General features: G+C 32.9%; 3 protein-coding genes across 3 annotated transcripts; 2 read left to right on the forward strand and 1 right to left on the reverse strand.

Annotated features, from left to right (window-relative positions):
* The first annotated feature begins 722 nt into the window (after nt 1-722).
* On the forward strand, nt 723-2,612 carry LOC101218690 (early nodulin-like protein 2). Its single transcript, XM_004141310.3, has 2 exons — nt 723-1,014; nt 1,107-2,612. Exons 1-2 carry the CDS (start codon nt 840-842, stop codon nt 2,492-2,494), a joined length of 1,563 nt encoding a protein of 520 aa, XP_004141358.3. The 5' UTR covers nt 723-839; the 3' UTR covers nt 2,495-2,612.
* A 3,682-nt stretch (nt 2,613-6,294) lies between these two features.
* On the reverse strand, nt 6,295-14,441 carry LOC101204848. Its single transcript, XM_004141171.3, has 12 exons — nt 14,113-14,441; nt 13,573-13,637; nt 12,984-13,082; nt 12,698-12,830; nt 12,241-12,300; nt 11,657-11,716; nt 10,078-10,200; nt 9,303-9,374; nt 8,679-8,816; nt 8,318-8,473; nt 7,877-7,981; nt 6,295-6,745 (listed from the first exon to the last, which is right to left on the reverse strand). The coding sequence occupies exons 1-12, from the start codon at nt 14,335-14,337 to the stop codon at nt 6,713-6,715; spliced, it is 1,269 nt and encodes a 422-aa protein (XP_004141219.1). The 5' UTR covers nt 14,338-14,441; the 3' UTR covers nt 6,295-6,712.
* Nucleotides 14,442-16,383: 1,942 nt separating this feature from the next.
* On the forward strand, nt 16,384-23,637 carry LOC101205098 (probable bifunctional methylthioribulose-1-phosphate dehydratase/enolase-phosphatase E1 1). Its single transcript, XM_004141172.3, has 12 exons — nt 16,384-16,989; nt 17,463-17,599; nt 18,310-18,405; nt 19,439-19,558; nt 19,978-20,067; nt 20,388-20,528; nt 20,708-20,863; nt 21,181-21,330; nt 21,403-21,504; nt 22,411-22,520; nt 22,612-22,730; nt 23,217-23,637. The coding sequence occupies exons 1-12, from the start codon at nt 16,764-16,766 to the stop codon at nt 23,306-23,308; spliced, it is 1,539 nt and encodes a 512-aa protein (XP_004141220.1). The 5' UTR covers nt 16,384-16,763; the 3' UTR covers nt 23,309-23,637.
* Nucleotides 23,638-24,140: the final 503 nt, after the last annotated feature.

A 24,140-nucleotide genomic window follows, 5' to 3' on the forward strand; every position in this document is an offset into this window, starting at 1 on the left:
GTTTGTTTGAAATACAGTATATGTGGAGGTGACATTCCAATTTTTAGTTCCAAAAGAAAAGGCATTTATATATATATATGTAAAAAAGCATAGTCTTTAGGTCTAATAAGTACCATGGATATTAACGAAACCTAACTCACTCTTCAAGATAGGATATGCAATTGGATGTATATGTTTGGGTGAAAGTAGTTATACCATGTTGAATTAGTGCATTGACTCTTCCAAGTGTATAAGAAAAACAAAACAAATACTAACATTTATATCTTTGAAAAATGATTTCGTGGAGATCCAAAGTTTAGAGAAAATACAAACTAACAAAGAATTAGAGAACAATTTAGTTGGATGAAAATGGTAATTAATATTGTTTCAATCAAAACTATGTTGTGACTTCTCACAACAAAGATATATAATTAACATTACAATAAAAGTTTTATTGTATTGTAATTTACAACTAAAATATATTAAGGTATTAATTCGATATCAACAAAAAATTATGTAAGTCGCAAAGTTTATATCAAAAATTAAATTAATGATTAGTTGTTTGTACTCCTAAACTGAATTTTGTTCATAACACAGTTTGTTTACATTTTATGATTGGAACTAGATGAATGAAAATGAAAGTTTATTCAAAATTCATATTAAAATTATTTTACCAATTATAGATTTGTTGATATTTATGAACATTTGATATCAATTTTCATCATCACCGTTTTCAGTTACAAGGATTCTCCACACTCCAACGGTCACCATTTTCCCTCTTCTATTTATTTCATTTCTCATCCCACCATTTCTCTACCATCAACCTTCTCCATATCTCTCTAAATCCATTTCTCTCTTCAATGGCCTTCTCTAAAACTCTCTCACTTTCTCTCTACATTTTCTTCCCATGTTTTCTCTCTCTCTCTCAAGCTTATACTTTCTACGTCGGTGGAAAAGATGGTTGGGTTCTCAATCCCTCTGAGAGCTACGACAATTGGGCTAATCGAAACAGGTTTAGAGTCAATGACGTTCTAGGTAAGTTCTATTTCTTCTCATCAATCAAATCGAAACAAGTATTTTGCTATGTTTTTAGCTGAGTTTAGTGGTGGCTTCTTTTTCTTTTTCAGTGTTCAATTATGCAAGAGGGTCGGATTCTGTGGCGGTGGTTGGTAAAGAGGATTATGATAAATGTGATTTGAATAATCCAATAGTGAAATTGGAAGATGGGAATTCGAAGTTCAAATTTGATCGTTCGGGAGCTTTTTATTTTGCTAGCGGGAAACAGGGGATGTGTGAAAATGGCCAGAAATTGGCGGTGGTTGTTATCTCTCAGCACTCTTTTTCTCTGTCCTCCAAACTGGCCTCCACGCCGCCAGAGATTTCACCTACTTCGCCACTGTCGTTGTCAGAGACACTCGGTTCGCCTATGCCCTCGTCAGAGATGCTCGGTTCGCCAATGCCCTCGTCAGAGATGCTCGGTTCCCCAATGCCCTCGTCAGAGATGCTCGGTTCCCCAATGCCCTCGTCAGAGACACTCGGCTCGCCAATGCCCTCGTCAGAGACACTCGGTTCGCCAATGCCCTCGTCAGAGACACTCAGTTCGTCATTACCATCATCAGAGACACTCAGTTCTCCATTGCCATTGTCAGAGACGCTCGATCAGGACCCGACCCCATCCGATGCCACGGGACAGGCGACGAATCCTACCCCGTCCGATCAGACAGGAGAAATGACGGATTCGACCCCGTCCGATCCAACGGGGGAGTCGACGGATCCGACCCCCTCCGATCAGACTGGGGAGCCGACGACGTCTCTATCGTTCGAGGCGTCCGGTTCAGAGTCGCCGATGTCTGACACACAGGGTTCAGAGGCACAATCGTCCGAGACAACTGATTCTTATTATGGAGAAAGCTCTTCGTCAGGCTCATACAGTTCTTCGTCTCCTTATGATATGTCGTCGGGGGCAGAACCCTCTACTTTGACACCAATCTCTCCATCGGCATCACCCTCTTCGGCACCAGCGGAGGGAGGAGAGCCACCAGCGGAGGGAGGAGAGCCACCAGCGGAGGGAGGAGAGCCACCAGCGGAGGAGGGAGGAGAGCCACCAGCGGAGGAGGGAGGAGAGCCACCAGCGGAGGAGGGAGGAGAGCCACCAGCGGAAGAGGAAGGAGAGCCACCAGCAGAGGAGGGAGGAGAGCCACCAGCAGAGGAGGGATCAGAAGAGCCACCAGCAGAGGAGGGATCAGAAGAGCCACCAGCAGAGGAGGGATCAGAAGAGCCACCAGCAGAGGAGGGATCAGAAGAGCCACCAGCGGAGGAGGGATCAGAAGAGCCACCAGCAGAGGAGGGATCAGAAGAGCCACCAGCAGAGGAGGGATCAGAAGAGCCACCAGCGGACGAGGGAGGAGAGGACTCGTTGGCCATAGCTTTATCTCCGTCAATAAATTTGTTGGGTTTCATTACAGGTTTATTAAGCATGGTCATCAATGGCAGAATGATTATGAACTTCATTTAAACCACAAGAAGAAGACGGAAGAAGATAAGTCTCATTATTATTATGATTGTTGTTGCTGCTGCTACTACTTAGGGTTTGTGAAAAGATTTCTCCAATAATATGGCTTTTTTATTTTTAATTTGTATTTGTATATTTCATCGCCTTCATAATTTATAATTTAAGATATTAATGTTTGTAATATAAATGTTAAGTGGATTAATATCTATATATATATATTTTGTTAAATAATTTTTCAACCTCTTCAACATAAATTAGGAATTTGTTAGATAATTGATACATTTATTGTTATTGTTATTTTTTTAGGGCATGATAATTCCTTATAAAAAAATCTTAAATAATTTGTCAATTTTTCTGTTTTCATTTGCCAATTTTTCTATTTTTAAAAAACACCAATAAAAAAATGTGATACTTTAGTGCTAATTTTTACTTTTCCCATAATACCAACTCTAAGAAATTAATGGCATTTATAACATAAAATTAACCTGCACTTTTAATTATAGTTTTAAGAACATTTTTAAATATAACATAATCCATCCAAATACTTTACAAAAATATATGAAAATTTTAGTTTTGTAAAAGAAAACTATGAAACACACGTAGAGGTAAATAATTTGTATCATATATGTATTAAATATCGATACTTTTCTATATGTATTAGATATCGATAATTTTAGTTTAAATGTTTGTCTTGTATTTCATACCATTGTTAATTAATTTAACATTTTATGTTTTTTCGTGGATTTAGTGACTAACATTAAATATCTTTAATGTAAAAGTAATTTGTATCCATATTTTAGATTATTAAAAATTATCATATCATTGTATCACCGTATTCTATTGTATTCTTATCTTGTATTTGTATTTATGTCTATGTTTCGTAGTCGATAAACATTGATAGAAGTGTATCGAGGTCGTCTAATCATTAATAGAATCTAAAACTTTTGTAATATTTTTTATTTATATATATATATATATATATATATCTCGCATGAATTGAATCCATTAAGAACCCTAAAAAAAGTCCTCCTAGATTATATTTAGCCAAACATTGGTCTAACAGGATACCTAATCTATATTATTAGGCTAATAAAGAAAATATAAACTATAATCCAAATAACTTTACATTGAGTTTGAAAATTTAACTTACTAAATTATGATTATCGAAGGTTAATTGACATTATATATGCTACCTGTTCCAATTGGATATATTTGAACAAATATTTTAATTAAGTAACTATTGGATACGTAATTAAGTAATGCATATAGTTAGTAATTTTTATTGAAGCAAAATAGAAGGAAAAAAAAAAAAAACAATTTAAACATAGTTTGATAGATATAACACTAACTATACAATATTCAATATCGTATAGTTTGATAGATTTTTTTTGCTATTTAGAAGAATTTGTGGAGAATTTTCAAGAATGAAAAAATAGACTGAATACTTCTCTTTAATTTTGTGTAATAGAAAAATCTAAACTTTGTAAAGATTCTTTAGAATTGAGAATGAAGCATAAAATATCATAAAATCAAAAATAAATCAAAACCAAAATCAAATTCTTCAAGCATTTGAGTTGGTATTGTCTTTAATATTAATATTCTTTAAAAATAATTATTATTACCGATATAAAAAAACTATTTACAATTCATAACCAAAAAAAATTAATATATAATAAAAAGTTTGACAGATTTTGTTACTATTTTTTAAAATAACACTCTTATTAATCACGGACTCCATGAATCTCATTCAAACAAACGTCGTAGTGATGACTTCACCTCCGCTAACTCTAACTTCTCCAGTCTACCATTTAAGAATTTGTACAAGGCTCGTGAAAATAATAAAATAGAAAAATAACATCTATTATGTTAGCTACTCAATGTTATTCATCACACATGACAAACATATATATAAAAGTATAGATTTGATTATTTTTGTTATATTTACAAAATCACATGCCTTAAAAGACATTTTTCAAAATAGCTAAACTAATTTGTCAACAAATACAAATTTCCTAAAATTTTATTACATTAAACTTTTGTTGACTTTGTTAAGTGAATATTTATGAACGTTATTCAATTGTAAAAAAATATGTTTGCATGCATGTAAAAATTATTATCATATGAAAATTAAAATTCAATCTCTATAGTTTTAAAAATTAAATGGATTTTATAGTTGGATAAAATTTTATAAATTATTTTAAATAACAAAACTATAGAAATGTTTACAAATAGATATATATATAGGTATTTAACCACTAGATTGATAGATGTCTAGTTGAGTCTATCTCGATCCATCTATATAAAAAGTAAAATTTTATTATATTTATAAATATTTTTTTTGATAAATTTACAATTTAACCCTTAATTAAGACGCTCTAGGAAAATATTATTAGTGTGTAAACTTTTAGTATTGGTATTTTAATTTTGTTCTGTATCTAAATTTAATATGTAGGCATGTAGTTATTAAACTCTAGATTTTGTAACAATTTAATATCTATCGTGAAAATTTTGTTAAGAATTAAATTCATTTAAGTGTAGGAACTTAACTTTCCCTTTTTAAGTTTGAGAGATCTTTTATATTTTGCTTTTTAATTAAAATGCACAATGACCATATATAATAGCTAACTATTATATATATATATATATATATATATATATATATATATATATATATATATATATATATATATATATATATATATATATATATATATATATATATCCAAATAGAAAACATCACCACATTTGCCAAATTAAGTAAAATTTGTGGATATGGTATTAATACAATCATAAAGATGAAAGTTGTATTGTAATCTTTATTTCTTTCAGAATATTACAATAATAAAGGATTTGGTAAAAATGCATTGATAACACGATAGTTGAAGCATAAGACTTATTTTTTTTTTTTTAAGAACATATTAGGAGTGGAGAATTTAAATTCGAGATTTTTTTTCTTAATTCTCGAATACATACGAATGTCAGTTGAACTAAACTTTTGTTTGCGTTATGCTTTGTCATATTTGAATATAAGGGAATGAATTATTATATTCTACATATTGCAAGTGATTGTAAGTACGAACTTTATGGTGTGACCCAATCTAATCATATATCAATTAATTGAGACTAACATGCATACATAATGTGTATATCCTAAATATTTTAAGTGTAAATGTATACTCCTTGAACTAAAAAGGAAAAATGAGATCCTACATTACGTTAAGATCATTTTTATCAATTTGTAATAGAAAATAGTGTAATAAAATGAAGTTTTATTGATAGATCAACTGCAATTACAGATACAATTGGAAATTGTGTTTGATTGAGTTTAATTAAAACAGTGAATTTTATCAAATTTATCATTTTTGTTATGGTTAATGTGGTCAAAATGAAGCTTTAAGAGTGTAATAACAATGGTAATCATAATTCAAATCCAAACTCAAACGATAACATAATTAGATTCATCACCCTCTGCTCGGTTACACAAAATAAAAGTATTTTTGAACAAAAGATGACATTCAAGGGCTAATTTATACTATAAAAATATCAGCTATTGGTGAGGAAGAGAAAAGAACCATTTCACTAGCAAAAATGATTACTACTTTAAAAACAGCCCTATTTTAAATTTAAATTTAGATCATGATATGCTCTGATATTGTCATTTCTATTGGAAGAAGGAAAAAATGGATTGCTTTTTAATATAACACAATGAATTAAATCATTTACAAAATATAGCAAAATTTAACAAACTATCTATAATGGATTGTGATATACTACTATTTGTGTTTATCTTGGTCTATCACAAATAGATTATAATATTTTGCTATATTTTTAAAATTTGGGTGATGCCAAGTAGAAAGGGATTAATCCATTTTGACAATGAAATATGATTTAGCCATATAGCATATTGAAAGTACTCATAGAACAGCAAGAATTTGACAAATACAGTACTTAAAGTGATCAAAAAGGAGAGGTTCTAATGGGCAATCCTAAGCACCAGTTTCTTCTCTTCTAACTTTCTTGCATCTTCATTTCTTATTTTCCGGGTGGGGGCTGTGGCAGGGACATTGACACAGTACGGCAAGTGCCAAGTGCAGTTTGCAGCAGCTTTAAATAACAAAGTATAACTCGAAGAAAAGAGGCAAGGTACCATATGAAGGAATGTCACCAAGGATCTTGTGTTTCAGAACTAGCTTAGAATGCCCAAGATGCTCTTTGATGGTGTCAAAAGAACCAAAACCATCGCCGTCGGTTTCTCTGAAACAATTTTCAACATGTCAAATGAAATCCTCCTGCTGTGAGGAGATAAATCTGTTATTTTATAGTGTCTGTGTGCACAGTGCATCAAAGAGAACAACAGCAGCAGCTCCATACAGTTAGAAGTAAAAAGAATGGTGTAATTGCAAACCAACTCAAATTAAAGCAATCAATTCACATATTTGAGAGATTAGCAATCAATTCAAATATTTGAGAGATTGTCTCGGATTTAGTTATTGGAACTATGAGTTCTTAAAAGGAACTAAACTTTTCATTAACATGGAAGGTACAAGCTGAGGGAGATTCAAGAGCTCCCCTAACCCTCCCAACTATCTATTCAGTACAAGACCAAAAACAATTCAGCACACACTCGCACTATAACATGCTCCACTACAAATCTGCATCATGGAAGCACATTTACAACTTATAGCCCACACTAAGCCGAGTTCTCCTGCACTCTCTTTCTCTAATACACTTTAGCAATGGGAGGTCCAGATGGAAGCAACCAAAATGAAAGAGCCCAATAAGCTCCCGTTTGATAACCATTTGGTTTTTGAAAATAACGTTTGTTTTCTTACAACTTCTTTACCAAGGTTTTTATCATTTCTATCTAAAACACTTGAGTTCTTAGCCGAATTTAAAAAACAAAGCATAAAAAATATTAAAAAATAGATGGAAGTAGCATGAGTTAAGTTTCAAAAATCAAAAACCAAACAGTTACCATACCCAACAAAGTGGAGCCTAAACGGTTGCGACAAAGTTGGGAAGTTCATGCAAGTCACAGGTATTACTAAAGTTTAATAAAGAACAAGATAAACACTATTTGAACAGCTCATCTCAGCAAAAGTAAGTGCCTATTTGGAATAACTCTCCAACGAAACTGGCCTAGGTGTTATCATTGTAGTGGGAACCAATGATTAATTGCCAAGTTGAATGAAAAATGTGGTGGGAACTAACTAGCATTGAAAGAATATACAAATGCTAATAAGGGCAACTTATGTTCTCCAGTACTTCAAGTGAATAGAATATTTGAAGTACTAAAGGGAGCGGTAGAGGGACTTTGTGTCATTTGCTAATCCAATAAAATCAAATAGAGGTAAAATGTAATGGTTGAAAAAGAAAGGGTAAAACCTTCTGTTCCGGGTCCTTTGACTTCAACACAATTGGCGCTGTAAGGACATGACTGTTTGCACTTGTAACGTAAGGCCGCAGCTTTTCCTCCAACAACTCATTCAACTGACAATAAATTTATAACGATAGTAAATCCAAAGTATATTGACGGTTTAAAGCAAGAAGTACAGAAGGTTGTCAGTCTAACAATGCAAAGAAAGGGTAATAATTAGAGAAATAAGCTACGTTATAAAACATGTGCATATGAATTAGTTATCACTTACAAGAAAGTTTATCCATTATGTCTTTCTTATGTTCCTTCCCAAATGCTCATATAGATATATAAATGAAGCATTACTTGATGATTAAGTTCAGAAGAAGAGTCAGCCCAAGAAATTGGTGCTTAGAGTACCAGTTACTCATTTCATAAAGGGAAAACACAGAGGTTTAGAAGTGAATAACCTTTTCCTGCCGCCATTTTGTTTCCCACTGTGCATCCAAGATTTTATCAGCAATTTCTCTTTGGGCATTTAGAAGTACAGTCATTTCATTAAATTTTCCTGGGTCTTTAAGATCATCCTGACTCCAAGAAGATGAATTGAGTGGAAGGTCCAACTCCTGCCAATGAACCAGAGTCAGAATATTAGCAAAAGCCATAGCCAATAGACAGAGCATCTTCTTATCCTAAAAATTTACGTTGCCTAGGTAGGCTCTGTGTTCTATTTTTAAAATACATTACTTATTCATCCAACCAACTAAATTGCAACTGCTAATGATTCAATGATCTTAAACTATGCTAAAAATGGAGGAAGTTCAGACATACACCCCAATTTTGCGGCCGTGGTGGAGGATCAAGCTTTATCACTTCTGCCTCAAGTGCTTTCTTGGCCTTAAAGTAAGGAATGTTTTTCACGACCACAGGATCATCCCTGGCTCGAACAGGGTCTAGGGAAATTAAGGCCTATGAATTGCATATATCAACAAAAAAAATTATCGTTATTATTGTTTTATTAAAAACAATAAATTAAATATGAATCATCTTTTCGGCGAGGAAAAGTACAATCATAAGTTCATAACATGTAAGACAGGAAAAGGAGGAGACAGTATTTGTTTTTGTCAGCCAGTTACATGCACTCAACTAGCTCTATGGATCCCTGCTTACCCTACAATATGTAATGATAAATGAAGACAAAAAACAGGTAGCATACATTCGTCCCTTTTGGCAAGGAAGAGAAGATTTAAGATTATTTTAGCAAAAAATATTTATGCTCAAGATTTGAGATTTCTTAGAACAACAATAATAATCTGATGCTCGTAAGACAGGATAATAAAGGTCAAAAGGGTAGCAGCCGATCCCCTGAAATTTAGAAGCAAAAATATTGATCCAACTTCCGGCACATATAATTAATTGAAGAAATCACATTTGCTAAAAGTAAATTTTTCATACTTTTTGTAAGTACTCCCATCCAGGTTTCCGCTCAGCAACAGCATCTCTGAGTTGATCATATCGCATGGATTCCTAAATGCAACCCACAAACATTAACAACTATCCAGGTGATATTAGTAATTTTAAAACATGCTACCAAATTGAAAAAGTCAACCTTGAATAAAACGTGTTCAACAAAAAAATGACACAAGTAAAAATAAACAGAAAACGGTTCCAACATGAAAATGTTGCATATAACTGAATTGTAAATCTTCTACCACGTTCCAAGTAAACCTTACATGGGTTACAAAAAGTCTGATTGTGAATGTGAGTTAAAAATTAACGAAAAACTACATTGAGTTAACAACAATGTTCAGAGGATAAAATGTCAAATTTATTTTTTCTTCAGAACTAATCTGGTCTTGCTCTTGCTCAAGAGGAAGAAAATGTCTGTTCTCTCTTAAACTATAACAAGGTAACAGAACTAAGCCCATGTGACTCACACGAATTTAATAAAAGTAGTTACCGTGTAACCCATATAATCAAGTCAAATAAAACAATTTGCTAAAACAAATAGAGAGAGACATAAACACTTCATAGAAGTAAAACACTGAAAATTAAATATTGGTAGGAAGTTTCCTTTGAGCATTTCTAATAATTAATAATGCAAAAATGCTTCTGTTACTACATAATGTCAATATGCACAGGTTAATAATTTTTATGAAAAATAAAAGACAATACCAACAAAAAAAATTATTCAAAGTAATTGACAGAACAGGAAGCATTTGGTTCCGACCTTGTACTGCCACCAAATCTTTTGCTTGACATCTTCATCAAAGTTGAATCCACCAACAATTTGAGGGAAAGTAAGTAACCAAAATGCGGCAATGCTGGGGTCCTTCATACTATGAGCTAAATGCTGAGATACAAAAGGCTCAATCAAAACATAAAATATGACAAAGATTCACACATCTAAATCTTCTTTATATGACGAAGATATTTACACACCTCAAGAACAAATTGTTCCGAACAAGAGGTTATTTTTTCCTTTTTCTTTTTCGGTAGGAAATTGAACTTGCATTAAAAATGAAAGAGTACAAGGGCCAACAAAAAACAGGAGCCCAGTACTAACATCAAAAAAAACTCCAATCCTAAGGAACAATGAACGATAGAAATTGGATTTCATATAAATTAAGTATCATATCAGTTCTGGAAAAGTTCCTTGTTACAATCCTTTTGTTTCTTATAAAAAATTAACAAGTAGTAGTAGTAATAAACTACATGAGATGGAAGTTTGCACTTGAGAATGATAAATTATTAACATCCAATGTCATGAACCGCTTCCCAAGTGTGCAATGGAAAGTTTATGAATTGACATATTTTTTATAAATTTAATTTTTTATTCTGCAGTGATTGTTGAGTTTGGTGTTAAGAGTGTCATAGCCCATCGGCTTTAGCTTTTGGGTTGATTAGTGATTTAACATGGTATCAAAGCAGAAAGACCTATGTTCAATTTTCTGTAAAGTTATTCTTACCCAATTAATATTGAATTTAACTTGTTGGCCCTTTGGCAAATTTTCAAGCCACAAATGAGAGGGAGTGTTGGAGTGTTTTAAATTTGTCATACTTCAGCTAGCTTAAACTTTTGGATTGATTAGTGATTTAATAGTTGGTTATGATTTACTTAACGAGACTTCGAGCTCACAAATGGACTGAAGTTAAATATGAATTTCATGGTAGTTTAACTACTCCTACTGAAAATAAATGTTCTTGTGTAAATTATATTAACACCTATGGGCCTAGATGTGGGTTCCCCCTCTTTCATTGAATATACAAGAGCATACAAAAGAACAAGTCTCCACAAAAAGGGTCCAACCTTACCTAGTACCTACAGAAAGGGACTCCAATCCAAAAAAATAAAGCAAGCTCATAATTACAAAAGAGCCTAGTGGGGCAGTTGTAAGTATAGCAAATTGGCTAAAAGTATTAGCAAATATAGCACAATGAAAAAGAAATTACAAATATAGCAAAATTTAAAACCAACTCTCAAAATCTACCAACTATAGATCATATCACTAATAAAAGTTTATAAATGAAAAGCCATAATGCTAATATGGTTTCGATTGAGTCTATCGCTGATAAATTTTGCTATATTTGCAATTCTTTAAAAATGTTGTTGTAAATTTAATTATTAAGCCTAAAAGTGTTTCCTACTGCAATTACTCTAATGTAATTTACTTTCTAGTGATTCAATTATACAAATGTGGTGTGCTCATGAAAATCTAGTTTAACGTAGAAAATGACTGGCTCTCTTGTTAGTAACTACTCTGGCATAGAAATCATAACCATAGAGGGGTGAAGAAGGGCAGAATAACCTCATATGGATATTCCATCTTTTTCATAACATTATACGCTTTCCAAGGTGGTTCCATGATCTGCATAAAAGTAATAACAGACTAAGTACTCCGTCTAATTTAAATAGACAAAAGGATAAACATATGCTTTTACACCATAGCAGTTCTTAGCATTAAAGAACAACCAGCCTTAGGCTGACGAATTTGTATTTTGTTCTATAGGTTGTACAACTATATCCTCAGTTCTAAGTTTTTAGTAAACAGAATCTTATTTTAACAAAAAAAAGGTAAATACCCCATTTTTCATTTATTTTATAATTCTTTTTGGAGTACAAATGTCAATAGCTTTTGAATCCAAATGTCATGTCCCCTCAGAACTAGCAAAAGATAGATTAGCTCAACAAATAGAATGTTTTCAACGCAATCCTACATTCATCAAACATGCCCTTCTATGTCCTTTCAGCTCTGGCTACAAGAGACTAGGCAGTCTACAAGTTAAAGGTTCAAAGATTCATGCAGCCTCATTAAGACATTGAAGGTAGCTGAAGTTTCAAAATAATAAAGTATGATGTACATTCATGAATTAAAAATTTCGTGAAACTTACATCGTCTGCTGAGATTCTCAGTGGCAATTTATTCTTGCATTCAGGGCAGCACATCACTCCCTGCAACATATACACAGATTGAATTCTGAGTTTGCAAGTGTAAGTCCAACAGTCACTTCCTTTTCTTTAATATCTTTAGTATCATAGACAAAAAAAACAGTAATAATAGCAAATGAGGTATTGTTTGTGTAAGAACCAATAGGTTGTGATATGGTTGAGCCCCCCACCCCCTTAGTTACATTGCAATAAATTATTTGAATAACTACCCACATATAAAGCAAAAAGGGTATGCATCTTATAGTCATTGACTCATCTGCAAGCAGCAAGATTCTGAAGGATCCAAAAACCGATAACAAGATGCTAATTAGGTTATAGGACTACAACTGGATTTTTTAGTTTATATACTATTTTGAATGTCTAGCGTGTGATGATTGGAATATGGAGATATTGTCCTCACTGTTCCATCACATGTTGGGCAATCTTTGGATGGCAATGGTGTATGAAGATCCAAACTGGAAGGAAGGTGAATCAACTCAGCCCGATTCTCTACAATGGCATCTGCAATACTTTCTGGTGTTGGCTTCTCTCCACTGCAGGAAGATTCAAGTTATGAATTGAATTGACATATTGGAATAGAAAGATTAAGCTATACATTTGAGGTACTTGAGTTGGCAATAACTCCTTTTGTGAAAAATAATTGAAGTGATTCCAATCAACACCAAAATGAATAGGAAGTGGGTTACCTTCTCAACACATAGTTCTTCACTTGGTAGTTCACCATCCCTGACCCTCTGCACTTAGTACACCGCATGGCTTGCCATCCATTGCAGGTTTGACACTGCCTGCAAAAAGACCAAACTATCTAAGAATGATAAGACATGGAACAAAAAAGTACGAGTGCAAACAAACACAAAATGTAGAAATATAACCCCAGTAGTACATCTACTTTGGAAACTAATCATTGTCTAACCAACATGTTTATAAAAACAAGCTACGAATCTACGAAGCAAGCTTTCTAATTTATTTATTTAGTATTTTATGAAAAACTAACAAACGGAAGTACAAGAGGAGGCCCTACAGAGGTCTGAACTGAACGAAAGCAGAGAACAGAAAAACAAAATTCTAAGATTTCAAGCTTTTGGAATAATTGCAACCAAAAAAATGTTAGATTGAATAATTACCAAAAAGAAAATTGGATCTTGTGCACATCATGTTACGTAGATACTCTACAGTTTACACTAAATAGTCTGTTCATTTGATTTTTGAAGTGAAACAAAATAGTTATCCCTAAGATTCACCATAAACGAGATTCAAGATGGTAACAGGAGGCACCTTTGACATATAACTTTCCTTCCTAGGTCTAGCGCAATATCATAAGTCCCAAATGTAGCAATAGCCTGCAATAACCAGAGTTAGAGACAACAACATTTAAAAAGTTAATAGCACCTCAAAGTTTATAGACCCCGAGTGAACTTCCAAAAATTTTAAAAACAAAAAGAATGGCAGTAAAGAACAGCAGACCCTTCAACAAGATAAAAAAAAAAAAAAAAAAAAAATTAACAAGACAATTGGGCCAGTCACAATTTATCTCAGTATCCATTTGACACGTTAACAGTACAATGCAAATCCAGATGACCAATCTAACCAACAACACAGTGCATCAAAGAAGTCAGTTACAAATCATCTAAAAAGATACAACTAACTTACACAATCTTGTTATAAGATAAGCAAAACCTCCCACTCCCAGAATTCGCACTCTCTCAAACACACTGAAGCCTTGGAATTTCGTCTAGTTCTGAGCTAATTAGTGATATTGGAAGAAAACAAAGTTTGGAATTAAAAGAAAGAAAAAAAAAAGAGAAAAAAACTTACAAAGATTGAAGCATATGAGAGCTTGGAAATTAGCTCGGGGACACCAAAGCCACGAGGGGCTGAGCCGGCAATGTCGAAAACAAGGGTGAAAGGGGATAAAACCACCTTAAGAGGAAGGTCGAGGATGTCAATGACTTGCTGCCCATATCGTCTAGTGAAAACCTTGTAGTGAAAGTCAGCGAATTTCTTCAATTTCTTCACCAGACGGACTGTTCCGCTAGACATGGAAGCAGAGAGAAGGGATAGAGGTGGGATTGATGTGAAAAGAAAAAAGAAAAAAAAGGATGATGGGGTTATCCAAGAATTGGGTTTTATGAGACCCCTTTCTTCTCTTTCATCACCACCAACAGTAGTTCATTTCATCAAAATGTCAACTTTTTTGTTTTGTATATATATTTTCAAAATTAATTATTCAACTTTTAATCATGTTTGGGAATTCAATTATTTAGAATTCTAACTAAATTCCAGACCTAAAATAGAATACCCCAAGTGATAGTCTAAAACAAAAATTTGAATCATTCTATCATTTTAAGTGGAAAGTTCATTAGTATAGTTTTAAATTTAAATGCGTATAGGTACTTTTAAAATAAAAGAGAAATTTAGAGGGTAATTTTTATTCTTTAATCGTTTAATTAGTTTTAGTTCAAGATACCATTAAAAAAATAATGATAACCATTTAGTTATACTCAATTATTTTTTCAAATCATCCCAACTATCTAACCCAAATTGTAGGAGTTGGATTTCGTTGATTTTTTCATTCTTTTATTTTTTTAATTTGGTTAAATTGAGGGTACATATTTAAATTTCACATTCACCTAATCCAACTCGAATTTATAATATTGTTAAGTTATAATAGAAAAATTACATCAAACGACAAAAATTAATTTTAAAAAATGAATGATATTATATGGCTATCAAATAATAATTATAGAGCTATCAAACGGTAATCATTAAATTATCAGAAAGCCATTACTTCTAACATTACTACTTTTGCAAATTTAGAAAATATGATGACATAAGTTCTATTATCACAATTTTTTTTGTTACTTTTTTTTTTTTTTGTAAAAGTCTCATATATTTATCGTAACTTATAAATATTATAATTCATACACGTTATTAAGTTAGTAATATGAAGTTGGATTTGATATTAAACATATGAGTTTTATGAAATTTTAGTTGTTAATTTGTGTTAAAAGACAAATTTAAATATTTATAGTCAATAAAAATATACTTAAAATAAATTAATAATTGATCTAACAACTCAATTCAATTCATATCAAAATTTATCTCGAAAATTCTATTTAAGTCATTTGGATTGCCAATTTAATCAATGAGGTTGCTCTAAAAAATCTCCCAAATTCAATTCAAATAACATACATGTATAAATAATTAAAGAAATTGGAGGACGATGGCTATTAATGTGAACTATTGTTGAAATTTATAGATTTTAGAAAAGTTATTCCACAGTTTAATTTAAGTATTGATCCAACTTAATTTGTGCAAAAGTTACTTTGTTGAAACTATTAAGATTATCAAAATTATTATATAGTGTGTTTTTCGTTTATCACAAGTGGTGAATTAGAAATTGAAAAGCAAAAAAGGTAAAAAGAAGTTAAAGTTTGCAATATATTTTTAGATTTAAGGTTCAATTTAAATGAAAATAAAAGCATATGATAGAAAATCAATACAGATTCACAAAGGACTTGATCATTATTTTTTCCCTCCCTCTTCCAATTCAACAAAAGAACACATGAGATAAATTTATTTGAATTCCTATATTGGTGACATGTGATTGACTTCATATGTTATGCTTACATATCTTATTATTTTTCAAGGATTAAGGATATGTAAAAGATGCCATAAGCTCTTTTTAAAAAACCATCAAATAATATGGCAAGGAAAATGCCACATTGTAAGAATAATTTGATAGAAAAAGGTAAGAAACAAGGTTAGATGCAATTTTACTTTATGACATTGATATCATTTCAGTTTTACATATATATATATATATAGCAATATAGCATATAGTCGAGGGGAGCTGAGTTTCGTTATTTATACAAAATGTTGGTGATTGAAAAACCTTTCAAAATTTTCAAAGAATTTTGGAACTCGATCGATGTGATAACTTTAATCCCATCTGAAAGAAAGAAAGGTGTTATATGAAAGATGTGAGGGTATTTCTTAACATTTTTGAAATCTTGTGCTTTATATAAAGGGATGAGAAGAAATGAGAAAACTTTGGACCAAAGAATTCTATAATTTCCATGGTGTTACCCAGTTTAAGTGTTTGGACCATTGAGCCGTCCAAATAGAATTCGGTGAACCCACAAATCGCCAAGAATCAAAGAATTGACTGCAGTGCAACGAATGAAACCGAAGAAAAAGTAGAACAAAACATGCAAATAATCCCAATTCAAAAAATGTAATCTTTCTTTCTGTCAGCAAAAGGGTCAAAACTATGGCTGCTTCACCTTTAAGCGCAGTGCTCTGATTGCCTTCTCTATACACTGAGTTAACAAAGAGGAATAAACAATTCCACTCACGATTCGCTTCTAATTTTTCATCTGTTAAAGTTAAAACACTTTTTCATTTCAAGCTAAACCACCCATTTTTCGGTGAGCTTCTCCGTTTCAACATAGAAATAGCTCCCCATGGCAACGGCATCAGATGTGGGTGTGAACGGAGACAAGAGGGCTAAGATATCCCCTGATTTCTTAGAAAGTAAGGGGGTCCATGAAACTAAGACTTTACTTGCAGAGCTGTGCCGCCATTTTTATGGGCTTGGATGGGTCTCTGGAACTGGCGGTAGTATCACCATCAAGGTCCATGATGATGCTATTCCCAAGCAGAATCAGCTCGTCGTCATGTCTCCTTCTGGTTTGTTACATGCATCCCTCTTCCTCTTTTTCCTTCTGATTTTCTGATTCGTAGTGTTTTTTTGGTTACCCCATTTGTTTGTTTGGTTTAATCCCTGGTTTGCAATTTATGTGCTCTAAGCTGCATTCATTAGTTGCTCTTTAAGCTAAATTGCTCGAGCTTAGACTATTTGTGTAGAGGTATTTTGTGTTCTAGCATGGCTTCCTTATTTGCCCATGTTTTATGCACTAGGGTATCTGACTTTCTGGTGGATGGTTCTGTTAGTCTCAGTTTCAAAGATGCTTATTGTGTATTTTCTGTCATATACCCCATCATAATCTAGCTCTTTTCCTTGATAAACCATGATTTTGTGTCGAATTCTTCGTGATAATGTCTCTTCTAGACTCTGAAATTATATGTTTTTTTTTTTTTTTTGCATATATTGGTTATCTGGGATGGTTCTCTTCTCATAACAATTTATCACTCATTAATAGGCGTTCAGAAGGAGCGAATGGTACCGGAGGACATGTATGTGTTATCTCCGGATGGTTCTGTCATATCTTCTCCTACTGTGAAGCCATACCCACACAAGCCTCCAAAATGTTCGGACTGTGGTCCTCTTTTTATGAAGGTTTTGATTTCACAATCTTTGAATTCTTGTTCATTTCATTCATGTAATCAGACGACATATTACTAACATTTTCTGTCAATTCGATTAAACTTCTGAGAGCTGCGAAGTCTTGTGTGTATATCTATTTTTCATGTATTTACAATATAATAATATGTAGGAGACAATGTCAAAGATTCTTAATCAGTGGGTGCAAAGAAATGTTTTTTTGGGTCTCTAGTTAAAGGACGGAAAGATAATCTGGCATAGCATCAGTCGGTAATTGCAAAACGATTGCAATTTTTGCATTGATAGCATACTAGGCTGGCAGAGAACTGAACCTTTTGGGCTAGAATTTCCACTATAATGAAGATGATAAAATGTCTTATCTTCATAAGCTGGATTACGTTTACAGTTTACAATTCGGTGTCTGTTTCTTTCTCTTTTTTTCCTCTTCCAAAAAGAATGCAACCTGGCTATGGCCTTTTTTCCTTTTCTTACTTTCATCACCAAAATTTTCCTAAAAAATATTATTGCATGAAGCTAAATACCTTGGTGCCTTTCCTTATTAAGATACACAACATTTGTTGCATTGACCAGAAAGTTTACTTATAAAGTAAAGGTTTACTGACTTCAATCAGGCTGACCACTTTCTACATTTTGATTCTTGATTGTGCATCAGTTTCTAGATTAATATCTGATAATTTTCCATATTTCCTCCCCTTCCAATCCAGGCATATCAAATGCGAGATGCTGGAGCTGTTATTCACAGTCATGGGATAGAATCATGCCTTGCAACAATGATCAATCCATCAGCAAAGGAATTTAGAGTGAGTTTTCACTTCTTAGTATTTATTTACAAGGGTGAATGTTGTGTGTGCTCAATCCCACAAAATTTTTTAGTTCATGCCCACCTTTGTCCAGATCTGCTTACTTTCTTTGGATCTGGATGAAGGCTATGACTGTATGATGTATGAAGATTAGGAAAATCATGTAGTTACTCCCGTGATCTCAAATAGCAAAGAACTGTAAGAGAAAGTATGAAAAATGGATGTAACACGCTTAATATTGCTTCAAGGGAACAAGATGAAGGCTATATGATGATGAACTGCCTTTTATATGAATTATTTCCAGCTCATTGGACTAGATAATCTTTGGTTGATGCTACCATGAATGCTATCTGGATTTGCAAAGATGCCTGTAGGTGGTTAGCTAAATATTTTGCAATATGCCTTGTATTCTTTCATTTTTTCTCAATGAAGCTTGTGTTTTCTATATATATATATATAAGCTAAATATTTTGGAAGGCAATATAGTATAGATGCAAAATGTCATGATGATCACATGGGAATATATTATTGTAGTTGTGAGCTTGTGAGAGATTTTTTAATAGTTCAATGTAGAAACTTGGTCATAAGATTGACAATTCTACAATAAATTTGAAACTTAACCTTGAATTCAGATCTATTAAACAAAATTAACAGTTAACGTTATTTGTGTAAAAGGACCTGTTGTAATCTTCAGGCTAATATATAATAATAAAATATTACAAAATTAAATTCGACTGATGTTTTTTTCATTTGAAGAGAACATTAAACATATGAGAGATAGGCCAAATAAACTGTCGTTTTAGCTAGCATAATCGTACAGTTGCATATAAACTTGTCGAGCATATCAGTATTAGAGTAGTTTTGGAAAATAGTCGTGAGACGCACTGAAATATAATCCATGGCAACATGTGAAACTCTATCATGAAGACAAGAATATCCTTAGTTTTCTGTTATTTATGGATCTGTTTTCTGTTGAATTCTCAATTTATTTGTTATTATTATTTATGATTGCTCCTTACTACTATTACTGCAGATTACCCATATGGAAATGATTAAAGGAATCAAAGGGCATGGTTACTATGACGAACTTGTGATCCCAATAATAGAAAATACAGCTTATGAATATGAGCTCACAGAATCTCTAGCTAAAGCAGTAAGTAGTCCTAATCTTTTAAACTTAAATTTTATCTGCTGGATTTTCTCCTTTGTCTCTCCTATTATGACAAGACTTTGAGGAGAATTAGAAAAGGGACCAATTATGAACAATTTCCACTTAACAAATGATAGACTAATACAGTCTTTTATTTGAAATTCAATTTACTAATTGATAAAGTTCCTATGTGTATCACTGAATGTTGGGTGACTTGACTATACTTATCAGTGTATCTTTTGAGTATTGATCAACATTATTTTTATATGTATTAACTACTATGTCATTAAATGAAAATGATGGAATTATTGATATTGATTGATTACTGCATACTCTGGCAAGTGTTTATTTTGTTCTAAAATCTTCATTTCACTAGTAGACCACGTTTGATGGGCTAATGGAATTTCCTTTGCTTTCTACAGATTGAAGCCTACCCAAAAACAACTGCTGTGCTTGTTCGAAACCATGGTATTTATGTATGGGGGGATTCGTGGATTCATGCAAAAACACAGGTTTGTTATACATGGTAGTTTAGGGCCGAGTCAATATTTATGACATCACTTGATTTCAAAATAATATGGTTCCTGCTACCCTGTTGGTATTGAAGTTTTCTAGAGCTGTACACTTGAACACTGAAAGATGAAGTGCATCTATACTCTGCATTTTAAGATCCTATTTACATTCAGAAAATATGATTTGTAATATTTGGATCCTTGCTCACTCTTCAAAATTTCCAGCTTTATACAATAATGGTCCAACATGGAAGGCAAAAGAAGATATTAAGTTCAATATTCTTACACGCTCTTTCTGAATAGTCCACTCATTGTTTCAGGCTGAATGTTACCACTATCTTTTTGATGCGGCCATCAAGCTTTATCAATTGGGCCTAGACTGGTCTACTCCAAATCATGGTCCCATTCAGAAATTCAAAGAAGTTGCAGTAGGTGGTTGCAACGATGAAGCATCTTTGAAGGTTATAGCTCTGATATAATCTATACGCTTAGGCAATTTGATTGTAGTACAATCTTTGTGTTGACTGTAGAGTGTGTACCTACATGTCTGTGTTAAATTAAATTGTTCTTTAATTATTTTCTTGAGTTTGAGTTTGTAACTCTAAAATTCAATTCATTTTTTGGATATTTTTTTCTGCAGCGTTGCATTGTTCTTGACATAGAAGGAACTACTACTCCGATATCATTTGTGACTGATGTTCTTTTTCCTTATGCTCGCGACAATGTTCACAAACATTTGTCTCTAACATTTGATACTGCTGAGACTAAAGAAGATATTAAGTTGTTGATATCCCAGGTGAGATAAGTTCTATTCAGGGCTTTAAGGTCACAAAACATCTTTGGTGTTGGATTAGGATACTTTAAAACAAGTATCTTAGGAAACTTAATTCAAATATTGAAGAATGAATTTATGACAAAAAGGAGAAGTCATTATGAAGTAGTGTCTTGTTATTTAGAGAAGCAGACTGAAAATTCAACATGGTCCTCTTACAAGTTCGAAAATTCCAGAGTATTAAAGCAAAGTTTGACCATAGATATAAATCGTTCAGTTTGAGCTTAGTAAAAAAGTATTCTAAACATGTGTTGGAAAGTAACTTTGGAAATCCATTGCAGGTGCAAGATGATCTGGAAAAAGGCGTTGCCGGTGCCGTGCCTATTCCTCCTGATGATTCTGCGAAAGAGGAAGTTATTGCAGCTATAGTTGCGAACGTTGAAGCCATGATAAAAGCTGACAGGAAGATTCCTGCTCTAAAACAGTTGCAAGTAAGCAGAAATAAATTGTGAAGGAAAATTGCTAACTTTTGAACAACAAGAACTAACCTCCAGCTTTGTTAGGGTCACATATGGCTAACAGGATTCGAGAACAATGAATTGAAAGGTGAAGTTTTTGAGGATGTACCAAGAGCTCTGGAAAGGTGGCATGCCTCGGGCATAAAGGTTGTATAGTATACACTTTTCTCTCTTCCACATTTGCCATGCTGATGATTACAATTTTTTACATACAACCTTACTTGAACAGGATTTGTTTTATGGGTTGTACAACTGTGTCCTTGAGTTCTAACGGGTTCTAATGTGACTATAACTACTCTGCTCCATCACATTTTTTTCCTTCTTATAAATTGATGCAGCAACATTTTCTCTGATCACTTTCTGGAAAAGTATAATTAACATCTCAAAGCACATTAATTAGAATTTTAACATTTGACCAAACACCACGAAGTTTTGCTAAGTACTCTCTAAAAGTAATTCTTCAAAAGTTATATCAAACTCATTCCATGCAAATTATATCCTTTAAATCTATCTTAATGCTACGGTCCCTACTATTTTTAGATGGAATCTACTGAGTCCTTGACCTGTATTCTAGTAATATCTATTTTGTTCCAATAGTTTTCTGATTTTTGTCATCCAATGATAAATGAATCTTCATACCTGAATGCTGCTGTGAGTGCTAATACAACCCCTGGGAGCTTAACATAATATCGCCATCCGGGTGATTACGTACTGTAAAGTTAGTTTTACTCACGGTTAACTCCCTGTGGTCAAATTTTATTAATAATCAACCAGATAACTCAAAAAATGAAAGTTCTTTTCGTTCATCTGTATATTTTTCACTTCAATCTGAATTCTTTTGCTCTCATGGCGTAGTATCTGGAATTACATGATGAGGAGGTAACCAAAGCAGTATAAATACATTCAAAGTTTCTATGCTCTCCTTTGATTGTCATTTTTCATTTCTTGTACTATCTCTTAATTCTTGCAATGTTTGGAGAGTTCAAGTTTCTCCACCATTTGTTTCTGACATGACTGTTAACCATGAATGAGATAATAAAATAAAATTTGCAGGTATATATATACTCGAGCGGTAGTAGGTTGGCACAGAGGCTTCTATTTGGAAACACAAAATATGGGGATCTGAGAAAATATTTGTCAGGATATTTTGATACCGCGGTGGGGTAAGATCTAATTTTACTTTTGATACTTTTCCTTTTAGGATAAAAATACGTCTTTACACTCTCATACCAACTACTAATTCTATGCTCTCAGGAACAAAAGAGAAACGCGCAGTTATGTCGAAATCAGGGAATCTGTTGGAGTCGATAAGCCATCGGAAATTTTATTTGTCACTGATGTCTACCAGGAAGCTGTAGCTGCAAAAGCAGCAGGTATCTAACATCTTAACCCCTTTGGATTTATGTAGTCTATTAACATCTAGTTGTAACAGTCATCATCTCCTTGGCATTGTTGGTTTAAAATGATTAAAAATAAATAGTGATGAGTAATTGTCTTGTCATGAGACGAGTTTAAGAAATAATACCATCCCTGCTAGGCATCATGATGAAGGAAACAATACATAAACTCCAAACCTTCCTAACAAAATTCTGATATGTACGACTAACGAAATATCTGAGACGACCATACGAACATCAAATGCATCAGTGATTGACATATACAGTATCGTGTTAACTGTTGATCTGACTTTTAACAACTTACTACTAAGGAAATAATCAGTCTGAGGACGAAGAATGCTTTTCCTAGTTCACGGAATTTAATCAAACAGAGAATCCCCACATCAAGGATTGATCCCTATGGCGTTCTTTTTTTACTTTTGTTTTTGTTACAAACCATATCAAACTTGTTCATTTTTGCAGGATTGGATGTGAATATATCCATTCGACCCGGAAACGCTCCTCTTCCAGATAATCATGGGTTCAAAATCATTCAATCTTTCTCAGAAATTTGAAGAGCTGGTATGTGAGTCTCTTTTTTCATAGTGGAATGGAATGTACAATAAAGCTTGAGAAGAGAGACTATTTTTCTCAAATAAATAACTTCAGCACCTTTGCGTTTAAATGCAAGTTCCCATTGTCTGCATCAATAAATAATCATCAATAGTCCTCCTTTTAAGTCTTATTCCTTTCTTCTATCCTGCTAGACTATTGATTAGCGATGCCTCAGACGACTATGTGTAGCGGTAACACTCGCCAAAATTTTGTTTTCCTGTCGCTGACCTTTTTCGTTATTAGTTTTGTTACCAACCTGATCTGAAAGTTGAGTTCTACCTTTGATTTACGTTGCGTTCATACAAATGAGGATTGAATTATCTTGCACGTAACAGAAACATAATCCTAGTTTGATGTATGATCTCATTAGCTAGAAGGAGAGACTTCTATCAAATATAAAGTTATATGCAATCTATTTTCTACTTTGGTTTCTGAATTGTACTTAGTTAACTAAAATCACAATAAATTTGAGCTTACAAGTCATCCTTAATTTGTTCAACTCTAATGCTATTAATTTTATCTTTTAATAAAGGGTTCTATAAAAGGAAACTTAACCAGCCAAGCTATCTTAATTAATTACTTTCTGAGCTCATTATTTTTGTATCATTGATGTTCCAAGAGTACCATACAATGAATCAACAATCATTTTTAGGTTCAAAATCTATTAATCTCTTGGAAATTAATTTTGGTATAACTGAGTATTTTAAAACTCCTTACTTATACCGTTTCATACTCTCTTGAATTGGATATTATTTTTCCAAATACTTTGTTTCCATCTCTTTAACAAAGTTG

Source organism: Cucumis sativus, chromosome 4, assembly GCF_000004075.3.
Source record: "Cucumis sativus cultivar 9930 chromosome 4, Cucumber_9930_V3, whole genome shotgun sequence".
Classification (NCBI taxonomy): domain Eukaryota; kingdom Viridiplantae; phylum Streptophyta; class Magnoliopsida; order Cucurbitales; family Cucurbitaceae; genus Cucumis; species Cucumis sativus.

Bases quoted from the DNA above. Each gene is read 5' to 3' on its own strand.
- LOC101218690 (XM_004141310.3), top strand. From the start codon at position 840: ATGGCCTTCTCTAAAACTCTCTCACTTTCTCTCTACATTTTCTTCCCA. The intron at 1,015-1,106 runs GTAAGTTCTATT...TTTCTTTTTCAG, and splicing joins TAGAGTCAATGACGTTCTAG to TGTTCAATTATGCAAGAGGG.
- LOC101204848 (XM_004141171.3), bottom strand. From the start codon at position 14,337: ATGTCTAGCGGAACAGTCCGTCTGGTGAAGAAATTGAAGAAATTCGCT. The intron at 10,201-11,656 runs GTTATTCTGCCC...TTTGTATCTCAG, and splicing joins AGATGGAATATCCATATGAG to CATTTAGCTCATAGTATGAA. The intron at 8,474-8,678 runs GTATGTCTGAAC...GTTCATTGGCAG, and splicing joins CACGGCCGCAAAATTGGGGT to GAGTTGGACCTTCCACTCAA.
- LOC101205098 (XM_004141172.3), top strand. From the start codon at position 16,764: ATGGCAACGGCATCAGATGTGGGTGTGAACGGAGACAAGAGGGCTAAG. The intron at 20,068-20,387 runs GTTTGTTATACA...TCATTGTTTCAG, and splicing joins GGATTCATGCAAAAACACAG to GCTGAATGTTACCACTATCT. The intron at 21,505-22,410 runs GTTGTATAGTAT...TAAAATTTGCAG, and splicing joins GGCATGCCTCGGGCATAAAG to GTATATATATACTCGAGCGG.